The 23,166-nt window shown below is 35.4% G+C and overlaps 1 protein-coding gene across 4 annotated transcripts; it reads right to left on the reverse strand.

Annotated features, from left to right (window-relative positions):
• Positions 1–1,129: 1,129 nt before the first annotated feature.
• On the reverse strand, positions 1,130–22,946 carry LOC123702210 (golgin subfamily A member 6-like protein 22). Of its 4 annotated transcripts, none has more exons than XM_045649892.1 (15): positions 21,547–22,945; positions 14,865–15,016; positions 12,977–13,111; positions 12,576–12,718; positions 10,684–10,845; positions 10,067–10,300; positions 9,443–9,652; positions 8,633–8,810; positions 8,256–8,420; positions 7,613–7,738; positions 6,888–6,990; positions 3,832–3,963; positions 3,067–3,198; positions 2,735–2,835; positions 1,130–1,413 (listed from the first exon to the last, which is right to left on the reverse strand). In XM_045649892.1, exons 1-15 carry the CDS (start codon positions 22,761–22,763, stop codon positions 1,223–1,225), a joined length of 3,381 nt encoding a protein of 1,126 aa, XP_045505848.1. In that variant the 5' UTR covers positions 22,764–22,945; the 3' UTR covers positions 1,130–1,222. The 4 variants fall into 4 exon arrangements, with proteins under 4 accessions (XP_045505848.1, XP_045505850.1, XP_045505849.1 ...); XM_045649894.1 differs by having other exon boundaries at positions 1,277–1,413; positions 2,694–2,835; XM_045649893.1 differs by having other exon boundaries at positions 1,278–1,413; positions 2,698–2,835.
• Positions 22,947–23,166: the final 220 nt, after the last annotated feature.

Consider the following 23,166-nt stretch of genomic DNA (forward strand, 5'->3'; position numbering starts at 1 on the left):
GTAAAAAATGTATTTAGTTCAGAGAGCCTATTACAGCGTTAAGGAATATAATATAGAAGATGATAATCGATGGAGGGTTGTCGCGTAAGAATCACAGGACAGTTCTTTGGCATATATTATGTAGTTACATATTACTATGTAAAATTAAACATAGTTATAAAGAAATAAAACTTTTATTCCATTTTATTATGTACTTTTATTTATTTTTTATTATTTACAATACAATGTTTAAAAAATTGATTTCTACATTGCAAACATAGACATATATATATATACTAGTGGTCCGCCCCGGCTTCGCCCTTGGTACATGTTTATGTTTTCTTTCCATAATAACCATCCTCGTACTTCAAGGAACATTATAAAAAAATAATTATCGAAATCGGTCCACCCGTTCACGCGTGATGCCGTGACCAAGGGAAATAGGTCTGCCACTGATATCGATATTGTGCCTAAAGCATAGAACCTCAGCGTCAACAGTAATTGATGTTATGGAGATACCCCATGATTCCTGAAATGACAACATAAATTAGGTATGTAATAAGGTTAGACGTGTTTGGTATAATATTAATGCCTCCATTAAACTAACCTGGCTCCTTTTATTCGTACGTCTGGATAAATTTCAAGAAGTAATTGTTCAACAGATTCTTTATCAAGTCGAAATCTCAATTGAAATTCGTGAGAATCCAGGGTCGCAAAAAAATCCACTCCTTCTCTATAATATATACTTTTTCACGCCCACTATCTTCTTCCGAAATTCGATATAATATTAAACACTTCTCTATCACTATCTGAACTCCAAATTTCGATATTGAAGCGGAAACAATGAAATAGTAAGAATTTAACCGCCCGAAATCGACGGGTAAACAAAATGCTATACGAATAGTAACTTTGACAGCATAATGAAGTTAAAAATATTTATAGGAACGCGATAAACTGTCTTCTCCATACAATATGCTTACCGTTCGTTAATAGTAACCCTCCCATCCGTCAGTAGGAAGCCGTCGGTAAGTTGCTTGACGAGACGTTTTTTATAGGAACGATTTTCGCTTACGCTTGGTTAATTATACTACTATTCGTAACTAAAACGGATCGTTTTTCAAATATAGGAACCGGGCATAAGTGTACAAAGTTTGAATTAAAACTGTTTAATGTGAGTCAAAATTTATAGGACTCGGTTACAAACATACTGGTGAAGCCAATAAAAGCGTGTTAAGAGATCTATTTATTCTTTATTCCGTTCCTCCAGTTGTTTTATTCTGACGGGCACTTGTACAGCTGGAAGGTCGACGCTTTTCGCGCGTCGGCGGCCATTTTGATCATCGTTGACAGATGGACGTAGTTCTGGCGGGAGAGGTTGTAATTCTGGTAATGTCGGCCGCTTGCGGGCGAGTTCTGGAGTTTTTAGCACTCCACCTTTGTGAATAATGTTTTTATAATGAGGAGACATACTAATAATTAGCACGAATGGTTTGTACTTGAGAATTTGGTAGTGAGTCGGTTGAAACTTGAAAGGAAACAGTAATAGTCATGTGGAATATTGATTTGTATGTAAATATGTGGCGAAGATCCACTTTTCATGTCGAATATTGAATTTAAAGAAAAGAGATTTATTTCTAAAATAAAATAAAAATGCCACTCCTCATATAAAAGTTGGCAACACTTATATTACTTATGGTCGGTGGTATGGTCGGGGTTTACAAAATGAGCTTAGTGTATATTCTTTAATCACTTATAGTATCAAACTTTAAAATTAAAATGATCAATAAAAATAAGATAAGAAGTTCTTCGACAACAGACTAATAACAATTTATCTTATAATATAACTTTTATGAAAGCGATGGCTAATGTAAATTTGACTGAATGATAGCAATTTATCATTTGTGTAATGTTTTCATGTATGAATATGTTCTCACAAAACATTAATTTTGATACCAAAAGAATTAAAACAATTCTACCAATGAGAATTAGGATGATATAGATACAGCAAATTATTAACCTCAAAAACATCTTGTACTCAAAGATTTTGATAAAAACCCGCCATATTGCGATTCGTGCAACGGCGCCATTCGTGCATATTTCGCGCCAACTTTGACAGATGCAATACAGATGAACAGACACAAAATTATAGTGTTACATGGATCTTTTGGCACGTGGCAAAATTCGAAACGTCATTTGATGACATTCGTTGAGTGTGTTGTTCTTGGTGTTGTTAGATGTTGTTAAGTTTTCCATATAACATCACCTACCTAATAACTTAACCAAGAACTTAACAGTGTAGTCTAAATGTCTCTTCTTCACACCTTATTCAGTGAACCGATTTAGATTACATTGGGTAGAGAGATAGCTTCAGAGCTAAGAAGGATATTGTAACACAGAGCAAGTAATATAGGATAGTAAGAGAGGTTTAATCCCGAAAATCTCACGGGAAACAGATTAAAATAATTATAACCACGCCATGTTCCAATAACTCAAACTATCTAGATATCATAAAACTCACGCCTAGTGCGTCATATAAAAATTTCGTTTTATTTTTATTTGAAAGATCTGCCAGACTCGATCGTTACAATATATTCCTTGGTGAAATTATGTGCCATCCAAGTGCCAAAAGATCCTTGTACCAATAAGTCGAAAATACGAAAACGGGCACAGATAACAAAACCGTCACTCGCAGACCTGTCACTGTCAATACAAACCTACATTTGTTCGTGTGGTGTGTAATTACATAACTATGTACCCTTTCTCCGCGGCGCCGCTTGTATTTCTTGTTCTTTTTCATCAATTTTCATTGAAGTTTCACAACCGTCCGCCCGAGTGCGCATGCCGAGTTTTGGCGCGCTGTAATTTCAAATTATTTATATATTAAACTCATTCCGTTATGACCCAAGGGTCAAATAAAAGCAATCAATTTCTATTTTCATAACTTCAACCGCACTTCGTTCTGTTACTCAAAGTTATATACCTAAACTTTTTCTCACATCTAGCAACCCAGTCTTAAACCCATCAAAATCACAAAATCATAGACAAACCTCTGTTGTACTGCCATAAATTAAAATATTGAATTCAAACCTCTGTTCCACAAGAATCTTAGTTAGTCTAGCAACTTCAGTCCTCAAGTGATGTAACTCCTTATCTTTGGCTTTCGACTCCGCTTCAGCCGCACGCTCGCGGGCCGCGAGGCGGGCGCGCATGTCGTCAAAACTGTAAAATAATATTATTATGTATATAATTAAAATTAAATATGATTAAAAATATTAAGTCCGATGTGTGGAAAAAAAAAGGAAAATAATAAAAAAGAGCCGGTGCGCCGGCTGCCGAGCACACGTGTCAGAAGTGAAACTTCTTTGGCAAGATTCAAAGATACCGAAATTGTCATCTTACTCCAGTTACTGACGTGATGGTATTGTCATGACGAGACCTTGAAATTTTACTCTCAACGCGCCTAAAGAAATTTCACTTCAAATAAAGACCCATACATTAAAATTTATGCTTTGTATATGTTTTGCCTCCTCTAAAATGTAAAACAGCTCTAATATACCTACATCTCTATAACTTCAAATATCATGAATTCAATAGTACACTACAGTATATTGCCGAACGGCGGAACCTATAAATATAAATATTTAAAAAAGACGTGTGGCACTCATGGACTGCCGCGGTAAAGCTATTGCATGCTATGCCTTCAAGCCACACCTCCGTGCCTGTCGGAGTGGGGAGCGTGAGGTTTTTCGTTACGCAATTTCTGGATTCGGTCCCCGCGCTCAAGGCCCGCGATAGAAGCTATGCAATAGCTTTAAACTTGTATAATATATTATCTAATAACATAATACTCACAGTTTTCTCAAACATGCACATTTCCTCGTCAAATGCTCAATTTGATCCCTCGAACCATTTTCAGCCTCCTTAATCTTCACAGCATCATCGCTCCTCTTCTGGCGCAAATCTCTCTCTCGCTCTAGTGCCTCTCTATGTTAGTAAGGGACAGTTAGTTTATTGTGGCTGTATAGATTGTGACCTTTGCCTTGTTTTGCTTCGTAAAAAAATATGTGGCGGGAAATTTTGATAGTTCCACAGACTACATATAGATTGAATTGTTTGTGGTTATGGAAAATTAAAAAAAAATCTTGAAATGTAACTTTGTTTACAAAATTGTTGTTAATTTAATTGAAACTGATGATGAATTTAATAAAAATAAAACAAATATGTAGGTAGGTAACTGATTAAAATTTATTAATAACCATAATACAAAATTGCTAAAACAATTAATTGAATTATTTAAGCTTACAGCTTGTATAGTTAATGAAATTATTGCAATAAAGCTATCAAAGACTAGAGATTTGAGTATATTTCATATGAAATAAAAGTAAAAATTAAAACTTAAAGCTGAAATCAAGTAGGTATAAATAATGATTTTTTATTACAATATGTATGTAGTAACGTTATATGAATTAATTTCACGACTTAGTACATAGTGATTTTGATTTTTAAAATGAATATAAAAAAGACATCGCTGATGTTGATAAAACTCTATGTAAAAAACAACTCTTAAGTGTCGCCGCACACGAGCCACTCGCGACAGTTACAAGCGCTGCCACGAGAAGTTAGAAGTGTGTAGCGTGTGGTAGCCACCGGTGTCAACCGTGTGCGCCGAGTCCAATAAAATGTATGAAAAACACTGGAAATATGCCGGTGGCGGCGATTTATGACCGGTGGCCGGTGGCCCGTGTGCGGGAGCCCTTAATGCATCGGTGTATAAACTGCATACCTATTAATTAATTGCTAGAGTTTTGATGAGATCATTGATTTTAGCAATAGTGAACATAATATTTGCGTTTTAAAAATTATTATATGGTGTTTAGATGAGATCATTGCAATAGTTGCAATAGCATTTTGTGCAATCAATGCAATAGTGAAGATTTATCACAATAATTAAAACTGAGCAATAAGTGACAATAATTGTGTCCAATTGAGATATCAATCTAAAACACAGATGAAATAATAAAAACCTCTAAGTATCCGTTTTAATAATTAATAGATCTATGGCAGAATAACATGGCAGCATATCTAAGTTCTGAGTGCTGAAAATAATTTCCAGAATTTGTAGATTTCATAAATATAATATATATATTTAATATATATGAAATAACTAAGTCGTGAAATCGTATATTATAATACCTGAGTATGTATTATGTTGTTATGAGTAAATGACTTATAATACAAGTAATATAATTTTTTTCACTCAGTCCAAATGGCAGTCAGTATAAATTACTTAAAATACACACAATAAATTGAAATATTTAAGAACTATAGTTAACATACCGTAAAATACATAAAAATTTTGTGAAAAATATAAAAATAGTTAATACAAACATATAAATACAGTTTATGTTTACAAAATTTTTCATTCCACATTCTCAATATCTTCGAAAAAGAAAACATTTTTTTCAAAAACAATTATTTTCTAGATATCTCTCTATTTTTAAACAGTCGTAACAGGCTAACAAGCCAATCGATAAATTCTTTGGTTATAAAACCTCAAAACACCACATACTCTTTGGTCGTGTCTTAAAAAGTATAGTACATTTTTGTCTATGTTATTACCTATGTCATAAAAAATTATCTATGACATTTAAACCTTTGCTCGCATTCGCGTGTAAAAAAAGAAAGCTGCTAGAACGAGAAAGATGACTAGAGCGAGACGGAACGATCCGGTGATGACGCACGTGAAACAAGCTGTCAGTAGCGCTCCAACCCAGCCGAGACTGTTCAAAATTGGTAAATGTTTTATTTCTACCCTCATTTTTGTGTTATAAATCAATCAATCAAATATTGATAATTTTTTTGTCAATATGTAATAAAATATCACACTTCTCTTTATTTTTTACTAGCTGTGCCCTGTGGTTTTACCCGCATTGCTCCGCTCCTGTTGGTCTCAATGTGATGATATATTATAGCCTATATAGCCTTCCTCGACAAATGGGCTATCTAACACCGGATTTTTCAAATCGGACCAGTAGTTCCTGAGATTAGCGTGTTCAAACAAACAAACAAACTCTTCAGCTTTATAATATTATAAGTATATAATATATCAACTATTTTACCTAATTCGTATTAAAAAAAATATAATCAATAATCTCTATTCAATAAGGTAAGTACTTACCTATGTTAAAAATTAAATAAAATTGTGCGTATCAATTATTATAAAACATACTGCCTTTTGGACGTAAAGTGAAAATTTTGTAATAAATAAATAAATAAAATAAATCATACATTTTCATGAATAATCTGAATGTCTGTTAGTCTGAATAGTGAAGAGTATTGAATGGTTAGATTATTTACGATTTTATATATTTATGTTATTTAATATTTACATGCTGTGGTAGCCAAATTCGTCCAAAAGGCAATATATTTAATAAAAATAATAATTAGTTGAAAATCGTGAAAAATAAGGACTAATTTCGCTACCAATTATAATTGGATGTGTGTTAACGATTATGGAAAATAATGTTATTTTTGTTAATAAAGATTGATATATCTAGATTGTTTGCACACAAAAAACAGATTAGTATAAATAATATAAAAAGTGTAATTATTATTAAAAACATAAGTTCCGACTGCGTAAATTAATACTTAATCCTTAATCCCATTATACTTTAAAAAAGAAAAAAAAAACACTTCTTTTTTATTTTGGCGCCAAAGCCCAAACACCTGACTTTTTTTTCAATTCTGACTTATGACATGTCACTTTCACAATAAAGACGAGTTGAATAGTCAATTTTAATTCCCAAACCACAGATTTAAAAAAAAAACTAACGCAGTCAGGCATTTTTTACATTAATACATGCAATGGATTTTGATTTCTATTTCTTTGACAATAAATAATATTTTACCTTAATTCCTGCTCAGTGACAGCTAACGTTCGGCCACAAGCCGCCGCTTTTACCGCCAAATCCTCAAATTCAACTGATTTCGACTGAACTTGGGATTTCAATGCTGTGGAAGATTTTTTTTTTTTATAGACTAAAATATAAATAATAATGGAACTTGTTTTGATACGTACGTACTTAGTACATAATATTATCTCAATGTGTAAAACTTACTATCTTGATAGCATGGCTTGATAGTAAGTATTTAATTAAAACCAAATTAAAAACATGTCACAAAAGGAAGTTATATCACAAAGACCGGCGATAGTGCAATTGCCAACGCTATAAGTATTGCAAAACCTTATTCAAAACTATATTGCAGTTAGGTAATACAACGAAAAATTATTTAAATAAAAATCACTAAAAAATTAAAAAAAACCGGCCAAGTGCGACACGGACTCGCTCACGAGTTCAAGCTCAAGAGTTCTGTACTATGGAGACGACCCCCCCCCCCCCCCATAATATTTTACATTTTTAATTTTTAGTGTTTGTTGTTATAGCGGCAACGGAAATATTGAATTTGTGAAAATTTCATCTTTCTAGCTATCACGTTTTATCATTTATGAGATACAGCCTGGAGACAGACAGGCAGACGACGAAGTCTCAGTAATAGGGTCCCGTTTACCGTTTGGGTACGGAACCCTAAAACGGCGGTAAAAAATTAACTTCCTATCAAATATTTTTTTTACCTGCAATCTCCTCCAAAAGCTCCTTCTCCCTTCTCACTCTCTCCTCGTCTCCCTCTTGCCGACATTCAGATTTCATTCGTTCGAGACAATTCTCTTTGTCTATCATAAATTGTTCCCATTGCTCGTCTGTGTAAAAAGAGGTATTTATTTATTAAATTAAGAAATAAAAAAAACACGATTTAATGATAGAATCAAGTGAAAGTAAAAAAGAGCCTGTATTTTATCATTTCTTTGAGGGACTCCTTTAGAGACGTTGAGAGTAAAAATTTCAAGGTCGCGTCATGTCAATGCTGTCACGTCATGGAGTAAGGCGACGATTTTGGTACCTTTGAATCTTATTAAAGAAGTTTCACTTCTGACACGTGCACACACTCTTTTTAAAAAATTTTTATAACTCAGAATAAAAAGACAATGGAGTAAGGCGACGTTTTTGGTATCTTTGAATCTTGTCGAAGAAGTTTCACTTCGAACACGTGTGCTCGGCACACACGCTCTTTTTTTATTCAGAATAATAGGATAAACTCATGAAATTGTATCGTCTAAGTGTACAAAGTTTGAATTAAAACTGTCCGTTTAAAGTCAAAATCGAGTCTAAAGAAGTCGGTTACAAACATACAGCAGAAGCTAATATTATGTTAATTACCCATTTCCTGTCGATGTTGTTCTTTAAGTTTATTAATTTGGTCATTTTTCTCAGCTATTAGTTTGGATCTTGTTGTATCTAATAGTTTTTTAGATTCTTCTGCATCTAATGTGGCTTGTTCTTCCACAAGGCGAAGTTTTGTCGACCATTCTTCTATTAATCTCTCTGAAAATAAATTTTTATATTATTAAGCTATTGCATAGCTTCTATCGCGGGCCTTGAGCGCGGGGACCGAATCGAGAAATTCCGTAACGAAAAAACCTCACGCTCCCCACTCCGACGGGCGGAGGTGTGGCTTGAAGGCATAGCATGCAATAGCGCAACCGCCCCAGTCCCCGAGTGACACACGTCGTTTTTTTTATATATTTCTCACTTACCTTTCTCCTTCTCAAATCTCTCGTTCAGACTCTCAACATTATTAGCATAGTTGATATCAGCTTTGTCCAGCAAATGCCTCAATTGCATTATGTCCCAATCAGCTTTGCTATGTGCTTCAGCGATTGCATGTTCGAATTGAGCTTCTTTCGATGCTAGCACTTCTTTTAGATTCTCAAACTGGAATGGAATAAAAGTAATATAATTATTTAGATTCTCAAAATGGAGATAAGTTATTGGTATCTTGGTTAAAATCACTATTTAATTCTAAATGTGAGCGCGCAAAAGCAAGTAACTAACGTCATCAGGGGCCGTATTATGACCTCTTATTTCCAGACAGATTATGCCTTGTATTGATAATAATTGAACACACTGGCCAATTCATATTCGCAGTAATTTTTATTAATTAATTATTTAATAATTAATTATTGTATTATGTTAATTTGCCAGTCAGTTCAATTCACGGCGTAAACTGACTGAGAATAAGAGTTCATAATATGGCCTCAGACCATATACGTTCCCACCGCTGGGCAAGGGGTCTCCTATGAGGGTACAGGTTATAATCATGGTTTCCTGTTTTGTTAAATCAGTATTTTTAGTAATTTAAATTTATTGTCACCAATCCTTGATAAATATACAAAGTTTCAATTTAATTTGTCCCTTTGAAGAGGATCAAAATCGAGTCTAAAGTCTTAATAATAATAGGCGAAGATAATAACAGCGTGTTAAAAATTTGCAAGTTCAGCTTTGGTTCTTCAGTGAATTTTCAACCCAAATTTGATATTTAACTCAAAACCTATATTACAACTTACCCTTGTAGTAACCTCTCTCAGCTTCCTCTCAGCGTTCCTAGCGTCTTTCTCAGCCTCAGCCCTTAAATTGGACAGCGCTGTCCTCGTTTTCTCAGCATGCGCCCGTTCTAACATGGACCTTGCGCTGGCCGCACTTGCTAGTGCCTCAGCGTGTTCAGCTTTTATAGAGTCTATGTGATTTGCGTGTTGTTGGTTGAGGCGGTCTATTGCCTGGTGAAAAAGTGTTATAAATTAAATGTCATTCAATTTATCAATTAATTAATTCTGTATGCGAAAATCAACACCCTGTGGGTGCAGAGTTGAAACTGCAATTGCGATAAGACGTAGATTATTATTTTTTTATTTCTACCCACGATTGTTATTTCCTTCAAACATATAAACCACTATAAACGAAGAATAGAAATGAGAGTTAGAGCTCGAGATCGATAGAGCGATCGATTATTTTAATTTTTCCTTATTCTATCAAAACAGAAAATGTTACTTTGTTTATCTTTCGCTTTCATACCTTCTAAATTGAACAAAAATATTATACAAGAAACGAAATAGAAAGAAGACGTCTAGTCTACTTTTCATGACAAAATTTTCAAGTCACTATAGAAAGAAACATATTTCAACAATACTCACTATAGCATGTTGTTCTTCCTTCTCCTTAACCAACCTCCCCTCCCTTTCCAACAAATCCTTCAGTCTATGCACCTCTAGTTTCAAGGTCTCCTCCCTTGTTTCAACCCTTTGTAATTGCAAAGTAAGGGATTGCACTGAACGTTGTTGTTCTGACGCTAGCCCTCGAAGTTGCTGTAACTCTGCGACGTGGGATGGGGGTGGGGCTGCTTTTAGTTCTTCTACTGTTTCTGATAGCTGAAATTGAAATATAATAAGATGAAGAATAATCATCGCTTTGTATGAAATAAGGTCATACATATTTTTGGAAATCATAAAATAATATACAAGGCAAATATCATAAGCCAAACAAAACAAACAGTAATATTAAACAGCCACATTTTAATAAAGTTTAAATAAAAATCACCAGTCAAGTTAATCTATTTACTAAAATGTTCCTATTCCTTCCTTCTCCCTTTTCCCCTCTATATATAAAAGTCAGTGTTAGCTTCGATATTCTTACTACATATTGGGTAGTCAGCGTCATCTTCCAACACTTCCCAAATTCTATTCCCTCCCATACCTTCCTTCCCCTCCCCTTTCCTATCTCTTTTACCTTCCCTTCTCTTCCCCTCCCTTACCTCCTTCCTCTCCCTCTCCGCGTCCCTCGCCCGCTTCTCCAACTCCCTCATCTTCCACTCGCAGTCCGACAATATCCTCTCTGCTCGAGCAGCGGCTTGAGACCGAGCTGCTTCGTGCGCTGTCCGCCATTTTGTTATATTCGCTTCTGCTGCTGACAACGCCTGGAATTTGTGCCATTTTGTGGGTTTTTAGTATGAGATACACTAATATTATAAAGAGCAAAGATTAATTGTTTGTTTGAACTGTATAGGCTCCAAAACTACTAGACCAAAAAATTATTTTACCACTAGCTGTGCCGCGCGGTTTCACCCGCATTCCTCCTGTTGGTCTTAGCATGATGATATATATAGCCTTCCTCGATAAATGAGCTATCTAACACCGAAATAATTTTTCAAATCGGACCAGTAGTTCCTGAGATTAGCGCGTTAAAACAAACAAACAAACAAACTCTTCAGCTTTACAGTAAGTATAGATCAGAATCCTGCATTATCCCTGACCTGATGAACGCGGATGGAGCCGGGACGAACGTCTAGTATTAAATAAAGAGGTCTATAGCTATGTTCGTTTATTTTACCAAACTGTTTTAATAATTAAAAACGTTTAGTAGAACTTTAAAAACAAACTGTAAATTAGCGCTGCATGATATTACGGTGACATCCATAGAAATGTAGGTAAATATATTATCTCTATGGGTAAATAACAAGACACGTGACATCCTACTAATATTATAAATGCGAAAGTTTGCGAGGATGTTTGATGATGTTTGTTACTTTTTCACGCAAATACCTTCTTACTACTGAACCGATTACAATGAAATTTAGCACACCTATAGAGGGTACCTAACTTGGATTAGCACATATGGGATAGGTTTCATTCCGGAAATCCCACAGGAACGGGAACTATGCGGGTTTTTCTTTCAAAACGCGGGCGAAGCCGCAAGCGGAAAGCTAGTAAAATAAGTATAATATTGGGCTTTTAGTCTTATCTTAGCATTCCATAGAATAAAACTTAATTATAACACACTGGAGATATGTGTCAGTGCAAAAAGAACTGCATATTTCAAAAAGAATTACAAAAATAACAATTAGTCACAGCCCAGCTATTTGCCATACTGCCAACTTCGTGGGCTAATCCCACGTGATTCTCAATACCTGGATAAATGTCAAACAATAGCGCGAGCACGAAAATTGTATTGTCATCAAGAGATTTTGTTTATTGAAATTGAAAAGCGCCCCTGCCGTACGTAAATGGAACTTTTTATATGAATATGGAATTTCATTTAAAAGTTACATCTATAATATAAAAATGAATCGCAAAATGTGTTGGTAAGCGCATAACTCAAGAACAACTGAACCGATTTCGTTAATTCTTTTTTTATTACATTTCTTAAGTACGAGGATGGTTCTTATGGAGAGAAAACGTAAAAATGTACCACGGGCGAAGCCGGGGCGGACCGCTAGTATAAAATATTTGTTCCTTTTACACATATTGGAAAGCGTGCTGTCCGTCTGTCTGTCAATGCCTAATTTTCTTATGAACGCGTGGACCAAGGTGAAAATACCTAATATCAAATACTTTGATCTTCTAAGCCAATACATTCAAAAGATACAGCCGTTTATGATACAAAATTTTAACAATCGCAAGGGAATCGAAACCGGTAGGTACTTTCCGAGAACACAGAACACAGAAATTTCGCACGAGATAACTTGGCTTGTTGTTTTTGAAGTGAAACTTCTTAAAGCGAGTTGAGAGTAAAATTTCAAGGTCGCGTCATGGCGACGATGTTGCCTATGGTATCTTGCCAAAGAAGTTTCACTTCTGACACGCGTGCTCAGCACATACTCTTTTGCTTGTATTTCATTCAATTATTATTTATTTCATAAAACCTCACCTCTTGCGCCTTCTGTTCTTGTATAAGTTTCTCCTGCTCTAACCTATCTTTGTCTCGCTCTAGCAATTGGACTTTGGACTCAAGTTCCGCGCATCGATTGTGCGAATCTTCTAATTCTGCACGGATTTGTCTTATTGCTTCGTCTGGAAGTTAAATAGCATTTATTTTATAAATGATTTTTAATAATATAAATTTATAAAAAATAGAAAAAATTTGATCACGAGGCGGGACTCGAACCATCCTTCCTTTCACGCCAATCCGGGGCGGATGCAACTCGTGACCCGCCAGAGCGATCGAATTCATTCTATTGTTTCAGCGCACATTCTTTATATTTATAAAGCATTTGAATGCCATAAAACCAAAATATAACAGTTTGAGTTTTAGTAAGATAAAGACAATACCATTCCGTCTATTCAACTGGTCAGCTAAATCTGCAGAACAGCTCCTAGCAGCTGAAAGTTCTTCCTCCAACGACCTGCTCCTTTGCCGAATGAGTTCCGACTCTTTGTAAGCGGCTGCAAGGTCGCTTTTTAGTTCTGGAATAAAAAAGTTATAGACTTTTAAGGATTTTGGAGATTTGGTCCACGAATAAGTATATATAATTATATATATGTAATGAAGTTATATCATTTTACTAGCTGCGCTCCGCGGTTTCCTCCGTGTGGCTCCGCTCCTGTTGGTCTTAGCGTGATGATATATAGCCTATAACCTTCCTCGATAAATGGGCTATCTAACACCGTAAGAATTTTTCAAATCGTACCAGTAGTTCCTGAGATTAGCGCGTTCAAACAAACAAACAAACTCTTCAGCTTTATATTATTAGTATAGATTATTATTCACTGAGGAGGTATTTGATGGCAAGTATTTACTATTCTTGAAGCCATTGAGCCAATGTAAAAGGTGTAAATAATTGCTCCAGGTTTGCACAAAACGTCGCTATTTAGCCACATATTCAGTTGTCTCTTTTCGCTCACGATAGTTGTATCATGCCATCTCGCGTTAACGTCTAATCGTGTGTGCGTTAGTGTGCTGTTTTTGAAGATCGAATGTTGTGTTTGTAAAACCTATCTACACCTATTATATAAGACCCCTGCACAGTGCCGGCGTGAGGGCCACTGACACCCCGGGCGAAAATATTGTGGCGCCCACTTGAGGGAAGCAATACCAAGTGTAAGGTTAACCAACTTCAGACCTTGGCGCCCCCCAGAATTTGTCGCCCTAGGCCATTGCCCCCTCCGGCCCCCCCCCTAACGCCGGCACTGCCACTGGACTGAGCATATGAAAATTTGCTTTCAACCGAAACACGCGAAGCAATTCATATTGTCAACGAAAAGTCTTTCTCATTAAAGTATAGCAGTTTCCATTACAACAAAGAAAATCTACTTACTACCTATATAAAAATAAGTCGGGTTTTCCTTCCTGACGCTATAACTCCAGAATGCGCGAACCGATTTCCACGGTTTTGAATTCGTTGGAAAGGTCTCGGGCTCCGTGAGGTTTATAGCAAAGAAAAAGTATCTCTGGTGGCGAAACGGAGTTCGCCCGGTTTGCTAGTTTCATGATAAAATCTTCCACAAGTTTACAAGATAAACAAAAATCAAGAAACCACACTCGATCACTCACAAAAAACATTTTTAAAATACTCCTTACTTCAATTGAACGTGTCTCAATGATTGAATTAAGGAATTTTATTATTTCCTGAACAACGAACTCGTGGATATACAAAGAAAGTGCATTAACTCTCAACTTATTGGATGGCCGCCAAAATCTGGTTTCCTTGTCTTCAAAATAAATAAGACCTTCGAATACATAGTGGGAAGACAATAACAGTTTATGAATAATCTAACCCGCGGCTCCAGTTTCTTACTGGGATAAAAAGGGCGAATGTATCAAAATTCTAAGCATAATATGTGTGTACCGTATAACACCTTGCCGGGGACGCGACGTGCGCCTTCCGGGGTTCGATCAATCAGTATTGTATACTTATTTATGAAGTGATTCACGTCCACGTCTAGACCTCAGGCCTAGGCAATTCCCGGCCGGTGCACGGATTTGAAATGTGGATGGATATTGATTCATTTGTTTCCGGGGTCCGGCACTGTCCAACCACGGCGCGGTGTAGCGTGAAGCATGCTTTAATAACTCAGGCCCCGGAACCACAGACACAATAGAAAATCTATTGTGTCTGGGACCGATCGGGCCGCTTGGGGCTCAATAAGCTTCGCTGTTCACACAAATGTGTAAATGCACCATTACAACCTATCGTGTTTTAGAGAAGGTCAGACTCACGCTCAATCTCCTGGTCCTTAGCATCTATCTCTTTCCTGAAGGACGCAATAATATCCCTTGCTCTTTCTATCTCATCGCATCGGTTGTCTGCTAGCTCGGTCAGCGCGGCCACTTGTGCTTGGAACTTGCTCTCTTGGTTGACTAGGGTTTTCCTGAAATTAATAAAAAATAGTGATTAAAGTAGTTGCTTAAAATGTCAATGTTTTTCTTTCTTTCTTCTTTCAATGTCTACTGTTGCTTGAATGTGCTTAGATCCTCATGTATAAGAGATGTTTTTTGTAAAATTTTCCGTGAAGGCATCGCCACCGTACTATAATAATAGTAACAACGAATATTTTGTTACAGGCGGATGCCTTTTAAAACCTTACGTATTTTGAAACATTTTAACCACCTAACACATTCTTGTTTATTAAGCCATTACTCCTAACATTACCTAGACCATGTAAATCCATTAACAAGACCATGTGTAGTGGGTAGGATTTATACAAAAACACTACTAATATAATACTATCCAGTCTGTACGTATTATGTGGTATAGGCTCATCTAGATTGACGTATATACTAAACAGATGTAGCTCTTAAAGAAGTTTCGAACTATTGATAGACATTCGGTGCAATAAATATTGTAGAGTAAGTCGTAGAGTATGTATTTTATTGGTGAAAGTTTATGGGTTAGGAAAATTCTTGTGGAATGCTAATAAACTTAGTTTATTTTAGGAATTATTATTGTCTTGTTACCGATTCTTGATAAGTGTACAAAGTTTACAAAAGTCGGTCAAAATCGAGTCTAAAAGAGTCGGTTACAAACATACAGCTAAATACTACAGCTAGAAGCTAATCTATGCGTGTTAGGTGTCCATAATTAATTTATGTGAGGTGTTTTTTTTTTCAATTTTTTCTACTCTCCCCCCTGGTGACTCACCAGGAGCAATCTTTTGCTTTGCTCACCAGTGGTGAGCAATTTATGTAGATACATATTCTTAAATATAAATGTTGTTATTATTTTTTTCGTGTACACAAGTGAAAAAAAAGCAATGCAAATCATTTGTATTAATAATATTTATGATTCCGTACTTCCTACGCATACACGTATACGCACGCACAGTCACACACTTTTTATATATTCACAGTATGTACTGCACTTTTAATACTATAGATTTGTTTTGGGTTGTTGTAATAAATATTGGTTTTACTGATCATTTTTCTTCAGCCTTCTACCACAGAATACATACCTAGTAGCTAAACGCTACAGAACGGACACTCTCCGCCTCCCGCCAATATTAAACACTTACCTCACCCCGCACGATCAGCCTAAAAATGGTCCGTATTTTTCTGCAAGGACGATATGCAACGAAGATTGACAACATTAATCAAATTGACTTAAAGTAATTTTATTATTTTGGATTTGTGATTATCGTTTTTCGTAGAAAATGGTTAGATATTGTGCTGTTTACCAATGACTCTAGCTGTTTACGGATGTATTACAACAGAAAAACGTGAATTTTTTTTACGCTAGTCACAAATGTGCCAACCATAAAGCGTTAACACACACATTTGCAGTCTCTACAGTGTGACTGTCAAAATGATAATTTTGACAGTCACACTGTATGGAGTGTCCGGGGTGTGCTTCTATGTCACTTTTTTGTTATTTCCGATCGAACTCAGGTCTACGATTCTACGCTGATATGTGAATCATGCCAAGCCAAAAGCATTAACAGAAAGATAATTTAATACAATAAAATAGATTATATCTAATAGATTATCTTCACAATAGGCAACGATGGCCCAACAAATGACCGCCGCTATTTGCCGCCATTACAGCGATATGAATAAACATCTACAATGACGGCCGGTCATAGACATTTAGGACTCTACACCTTGCTCTACACTATCGTGATTGCCTCTTGCCCAACGCTGCCCATTGTGAAGAGGGGACACCGTAGTTAATCAACCAGGCAAACCGTTGTTCTGTCATGAAAGAAAATAGATTGGCTCGCCTTCAAACTCCTTAAAAGTTTCCTTGAATTATTTTTTGATAGATTACAAGAATATTGGCTAATATCCAGAACCTACTAAGTGCATAATGTAAACATAGAGAATATTTACATTACGATTTCTGTATGAAAACATTTCTTAGTATTGAAAATATGTTCAGGAAAAGAGAAATCAACAACGTTTGTAGTATTGTAAACAGTAATTATTATTCAAGTTTGTTACTTTGTCTTTCAAATTCAAAGAAACTGGAACATTTATTTATTCAATTAGACATCTTCTAGAAGAACTTTTGAATCGTCATAACATAGTTTTACCATATTACCAGTTTCTACAGAGAAGAACCGGTAAGAAACTGTTGTGATGATTGATGAAAGATAACAAATCTTTGAATCTTGCCAAAGAAGTTTCACTTCTGACGCGTTGTTCGGCACACACGCTCTTTTTTCATAAAGTGGTTACCTAGTATCAAGTATGATACGCTTGTGACTAGGTCCGTATTTAAAATATTTGTGTGTTCTAATTCAAAAAGCTATTGTTTATTAAAATTCAATCCATTTTACCTCCTGGAAAACGTTCACTCACATTTTATTCCAGTTTCTCATACGATAGTTATAAAGAAAACTCCTACATACATGATTCAATTTTCTAAGGATATCATTGTACTCATTACAGGAATCCGACATGAAAACATAAGTAAATCTAAAAATAATGCATGAACTAACTATACGTCTGACGTCAACGGATGGTCGTTAAGAAAAATCGACAACATGATCTCTAAGGATGCATATAAATATGCGTAGGTAATTACTGCTCGAATTTACAGTTAAAAATAAATTTAATATGATAATTGTTTAATCAAAATAAAATAGACTTTTTCGTTCAGTTATTAAGTTACACTTTGCATTGATTTCAAATAAAAGGACACTCAATTCACTTAATTCCAAATTATTCATAAAAATTATACAAAAACAAACATTTACTTAAACAACTAGCGGTCCGCCCCGGCTTCGCCCGTGGTACATATTCACGTTTTCTCTACATAAGAACCATCCTCGAACTTCAAGGAATATTATAAAAAAAGAATTATCGAAAACGGTTAAGCCGTTCTCAAGTTATGCGCTTACCAACACATTTTGGGATTCATTTTTATATTATGTATAAGATTACGTTCAAGATTACCAACATGTACAAATTTAAAACCATAAACGAAACAAAAACGTAATCAGTGTTTATATATTTTGATTAATAATTAAAAGCGCTGAAAATATTTTATTAAATGTATTTTTAAAGGAATCCATACTAATATTATAAATGCGAAAGTAACTCTGTCTGTCTGTCTGTCTGTTACTCAATCACGCCTAAACTACTGAACCAATTTGCATGAAATTTGGTATGGAGATATTTTGATACCCGAGAAAGGACATAGGCTACTTTTTAGTGCGAAATATAGACCACGGGAAAAGCCGGGACGGACCGCTAGTAATTCATAAAAATTATATAAAAATAAGCATTTACATATACAATTAAGTAAGTTCAAGATTACCAACATGTACAAATTTAAAACCATAAACGAAACAAATACGTAATCTGTGTTTATATATTTTGATTAATTAAAAGCGCTGAAAATATTTTATTAAATATATTTTTAATCGAATTGAATATAAACTAAACATTTGAACAAAAAAGTAAAAAGAGAAATCAAATAATGAACACACGGTTGTATTGATAACCTACTTCTCTTGAATGAGTAGAAAAATGTTATTCGATTGATCTTCGATAAATGGGCTATCCAAAACAGAAATAATTTTTCAAATCGAATCGTAATTCCTGATATTAGCGCGTTCAAACAAACAAACAAACTCTTCAGCTTTATAAACTCTATCTCTTCTTCTATTCTCTATGTAAATAAAATTCTCGTGTCTCGTGACCGATTTTCATGAAATTTTCTGTGCCTATTAGGTAGACCTCAGAATCGGCGAACATCTTTCATACCCCTAAGATAAGATTAAGGCAGAAGGTTTTCCGGGCCAAATAGTATTAGAATAATGTTAGAAACAAATCCCCAACTAGCAACCCAAACCGAGGGGGTGGTTATAAAAATGAGTTGAACAGCGGATTTGACACTTTCCCGTCCGATTAGGGCCCTTCTGGCCTCCTCCACTCAAGCGACAGCTCAAGCCGAGGTTCGTGGTCCCCGTCAAGGGGGGACGCCCTTGTGCATGTCGCTACCAGGGCGAACCTTCAGTTCACCCCCGCGTCCGCGTTAAAATGTAGAAGCCCTTCTGGCTAACATTGAGAGACACCACACAAAAAAAAAAGGATTTGACACTTTGCATTTGGCTCTCGGACGTAACGGTCGTTTTGGTTGTGTTTAGTCGTGTTAGTTATTATTTTTAGTCGATTATTATTTTATTGTTGAAGGAAGACATATAATATAATTTTGCAAGGAATAAAACCTTTCTAGGTTGAATTAAAAATCCCTAAGATCAGAAGTGGGATAGTTGAACTCCTGTGTTCATATTGTATCACCTTTAACTCAACCTGAAAGAGCTCTAGTTTGACAAGAAGATTATTATCTTACCCTGTCGATTGTGTTGGTCCCTATTTATCTCACAAACGTTTCTAAACAAGATCTTTGCCAAAGACATATTTTCGTAAATATAGGTCAACGTAACGCGTTATATTTGAACGTTAAAATGATACGATTTGATATCAAGCTTCCGAAAACTCGGTTAGAGAGCTCTAATGTATACAATTTCTAGATTCCTAGATAACTAAACTCCTAGAATATACAAAAGTCGAAATATGAAATTCGAAATTTAGGATTTAGGACAACGACGTAAAGTAGGCACAATAAACGTAGAGTGAAATGACTATTACAAGAGGAAACAAGTAATAACTGCGTTAAAAACAACCGACTTCGAACTTGCACTTGCACTTGCAACATTTACAAATACAGACAAAAATGCTCATAAAATAAAAACTACTGGGCCTATCCGAATAAAAATTTTATGGGACCAATTCGACACCATCCCGCATCGAACAAAAAAAGAATCACGTAAATCGGTTCAGAAACCTCGGAGTAATCGGTGTACATACATAAAAAAAAACATACCGACCGAATTGATAAATGATAACCTCCTCCTTTTTTTTGAAGTCGGTTAATTAATAAATAATTACTTACGGCTTACTATGAAAATGTCATTCCTATTTAGGAAAGGAATAGATAAAGGATTGATTTCAATCCTTTATTTATTTTTTACAATACGTTATAGTGTTGAATTGAACTGACTGTAAAATTCATATTATTATGATGCGATAACCAGCCATGGTTAATTAATAGGGTAGAATATGAATTGCCAGTCAATTCACGACGTAAACTGTCTGGAATATTATGAATATAATAAGAGTTCATAATAAGCCCAGGTGGTTATAGTGTTGCATTTTATTAACTTTGTTTAACCAAGATAATTGATTTTATCACAAAAACATTCAAAAATAAAACATATTGCTTATTTCGATAAACATCCATAAGTACACGCAGAAGTAAACACGCTATAAAAAGTATGTTTCTAAGAAAATAATAATATCAAATATGAGTTCTATATTCCTCTGAATTATAAATGGATTGAGAGATGAGATTGAATGAGATTTTTTATTTTACTATTAAATTATTATACTCTTGCAATATTATCGGAGTACCTATTTAAACTTCTGTAGTCTGTTCTGTTGTATGCCGCCGTTATACATTATTCAAAATATCGGTCAAATAATATAATAACACTGAATAAATTATTTTCGCATTTTTATGCTGTTCAAATCTTTGAGTTCACAATGAAGTGAAATTTTATTAAAAAAAGTAACTAAAATGACGAAAAAAAATTAGATTTGTGTCTCAAAAAATACATGTTTGCATAAAAAACATAAAACATCTATCTAATATCTAATCTAATTATATATATTATAAAGGCGAAAGTTTGTATGGATGTATGGATGTTTGTTACTCTTTCACGTAAAAACTACTGAACCGATTACAATGAAATTTAGCACACATATAGAGGGTAACTTGGATTAACATATAGAATAGTTTTTATCCCGGAAATCCCACGGAAACGGGATCCATGCGGGTTTTCCTTTGCAAACGCGGGCGAAGCCGCGGGCGGAAATCTAGTTTAACATAATATTATACCGTTTAGCTTATTACTTTCTCTTTACAGAAGAATTTAATGTTATAAATAACATTAAATTCTTCTTATATGTACATATTTCGTATTATAAAAATCTAAAAAGTTATTTCATCTTACTGCATTCAATAAAAATATTGTCAACACATTAAGTTCGTACATAATAACAATAAAATGCAATTCATTGGCATTGAATACTTTAAATGGCTAAACCATGAATTCGTTTAACGTTCGTTCGTTAAAGTCGAACATTTATGGGAACTGAAACATTCCTCAAATCGAATTCTTCAAATCGAAATTCAAAATAACCATAAATTTTAATACGAAATTTATGGTTATTTTGAATATTTTGGTTTTATTCCATAAACCTACTCCTAAATAAATTACTCCAAATACTTTTGAAAAGCTAATTAAAAGGCGTGTTAATTGCCATTCCCTACATTAATTAAAAATTCCTATAAAACCTTTTTTCAATCCCTAAAAAAACAAAACAAAATACTTACGTGTCCGGTTCCGCTTCCACGACCACCATATCTCTGTCCTCTTCCATCTCGTCTTGCATATCCTCCATGATTTCTTCCTCACTCTCACTCTCTATTATACTTTTCACATCACTAGTCTCATCACCGGACTCTTTATCACACTCCAGAAAACCACTATCACTGTTGTCACTCGTAATACGTTTAAGATCGCTCACACAGTCTATCCTTATCAAGGGCTGGCTATTTATACTAATAACTGTTTTATTATCATTCCCATAGCCTTCATCTTCAGGAACATCTTCTAAATATTCATTCTCCTCTGAAGTAAGGGATTCGAATGATGAATCCGCTTCTTCATCAGTCTGCTGTTCACCATCATCGAAAACTATATGCTTCCGAAACGTCACCCGTTTTTTGCCGTTATCCGAACGGTCATCATCTGAACAGCCTTCATTGTCCGACCGTGGAGGCTTCAGATTTGACTTCTTCATAAATGCAGAGGATTCTAGACCTTCGCTGTCTATTTTATCGCCACAATCATTGTTCTCGTCTTGTAGTAACTTCTCCAGTTCCCCTTTAAGGTCATTTTTGTATGTGTCAATCTGTTTGTCCTCAACCGTCTCGTAGTGCGGCTCGTGGGGCTTGCTATTTGGCTTGCTATTTTCGGTTCCCATTTGTTTATCATTTATGTCTATATTACAGTCTATGCTCTTCGCGATCTCGCGCAGCAGTGCCTCGGCATGTCGTTTTTCGTCCAAATTCGGTTCGTTCACGTACACGAGGGACACGTGTTGTTGTTTGGGCTCGGTTTTTGCGTACTTTTGCAGTACGAGAGCTTTGACGAAGTCGGCTGGATCGTCTGACGTTCGTGGCGCGTCTTGTGTATTTTTGGCAAGAGTGGGCGCATTCGTTTCGACTCGATCTAGCGAGTTGCGCTTTGGATTTTGCTCTTGCGCGCGAAACGAGTCGCGTTTCCTTTTATTACGTTTCTTTCGACCCATGATTTGGAGGAACGCGCCGACGCCGGTCTTCTGGTTGTAGTCTGTGTCTGGTAGCAGGAGGTTAACTACATCTTTCCGTATTGTGCCAGTTTTTTCGTTCGTTACCTCATTGTCGTCGGGCAGCGCGCGCGGTGCGACTGAGTCTAGCTGCGCGACACCCGCGCTCGCCTGTTTTCGAGCGGCCTCGGGCGTTCCCGCGCTTTCGGCCTTGGTCTTTCTTTTGAAAAAGTTGAACATTGTTATGTCAAATGGAGATTCGTTCGGGAACCATGTCCGTTGCGGCTGGAGTGTGTTTGTGGACTGTGGTATAAATAAATCCACTTGAAACGGAATGGAAGTCGATATTTATGCGTCCATCAATCAAGCCTGGAGTTTAATCTTGATGCTATTTTGTTTTATTGTATTTGAACGTTTCAGATTAATTCGTTATTGATTCTGTTGAATGTTTGCGATGTTTGTTAATACAATAATTTCAGATACAGTTCAGGTGAAGAAATAATAGCATGCCAGTTCTATTTATAAGCCCAAGATAAACCCAAATATAATTTCATCTATACAAATATTATAAAGAGGAAAGGTTTGATTTTTTGTTTGTTTGTTTGTATGAATTGAATAGGCTCCGAAACTACTTGGCAGATTT

This window comes from Colias croceus, chromosome 23, assembly GCF_905220415.1.
Source record: "Colias croceus chromosome 23, ilColCroc2.1".
NCBI classification, from domain to species: domain Eukaryota; kingdom Metazoa; phylum Arthropoda; class Insecta; order Lepidoptera; family Pieridae; genus Colias; species Colias croceus.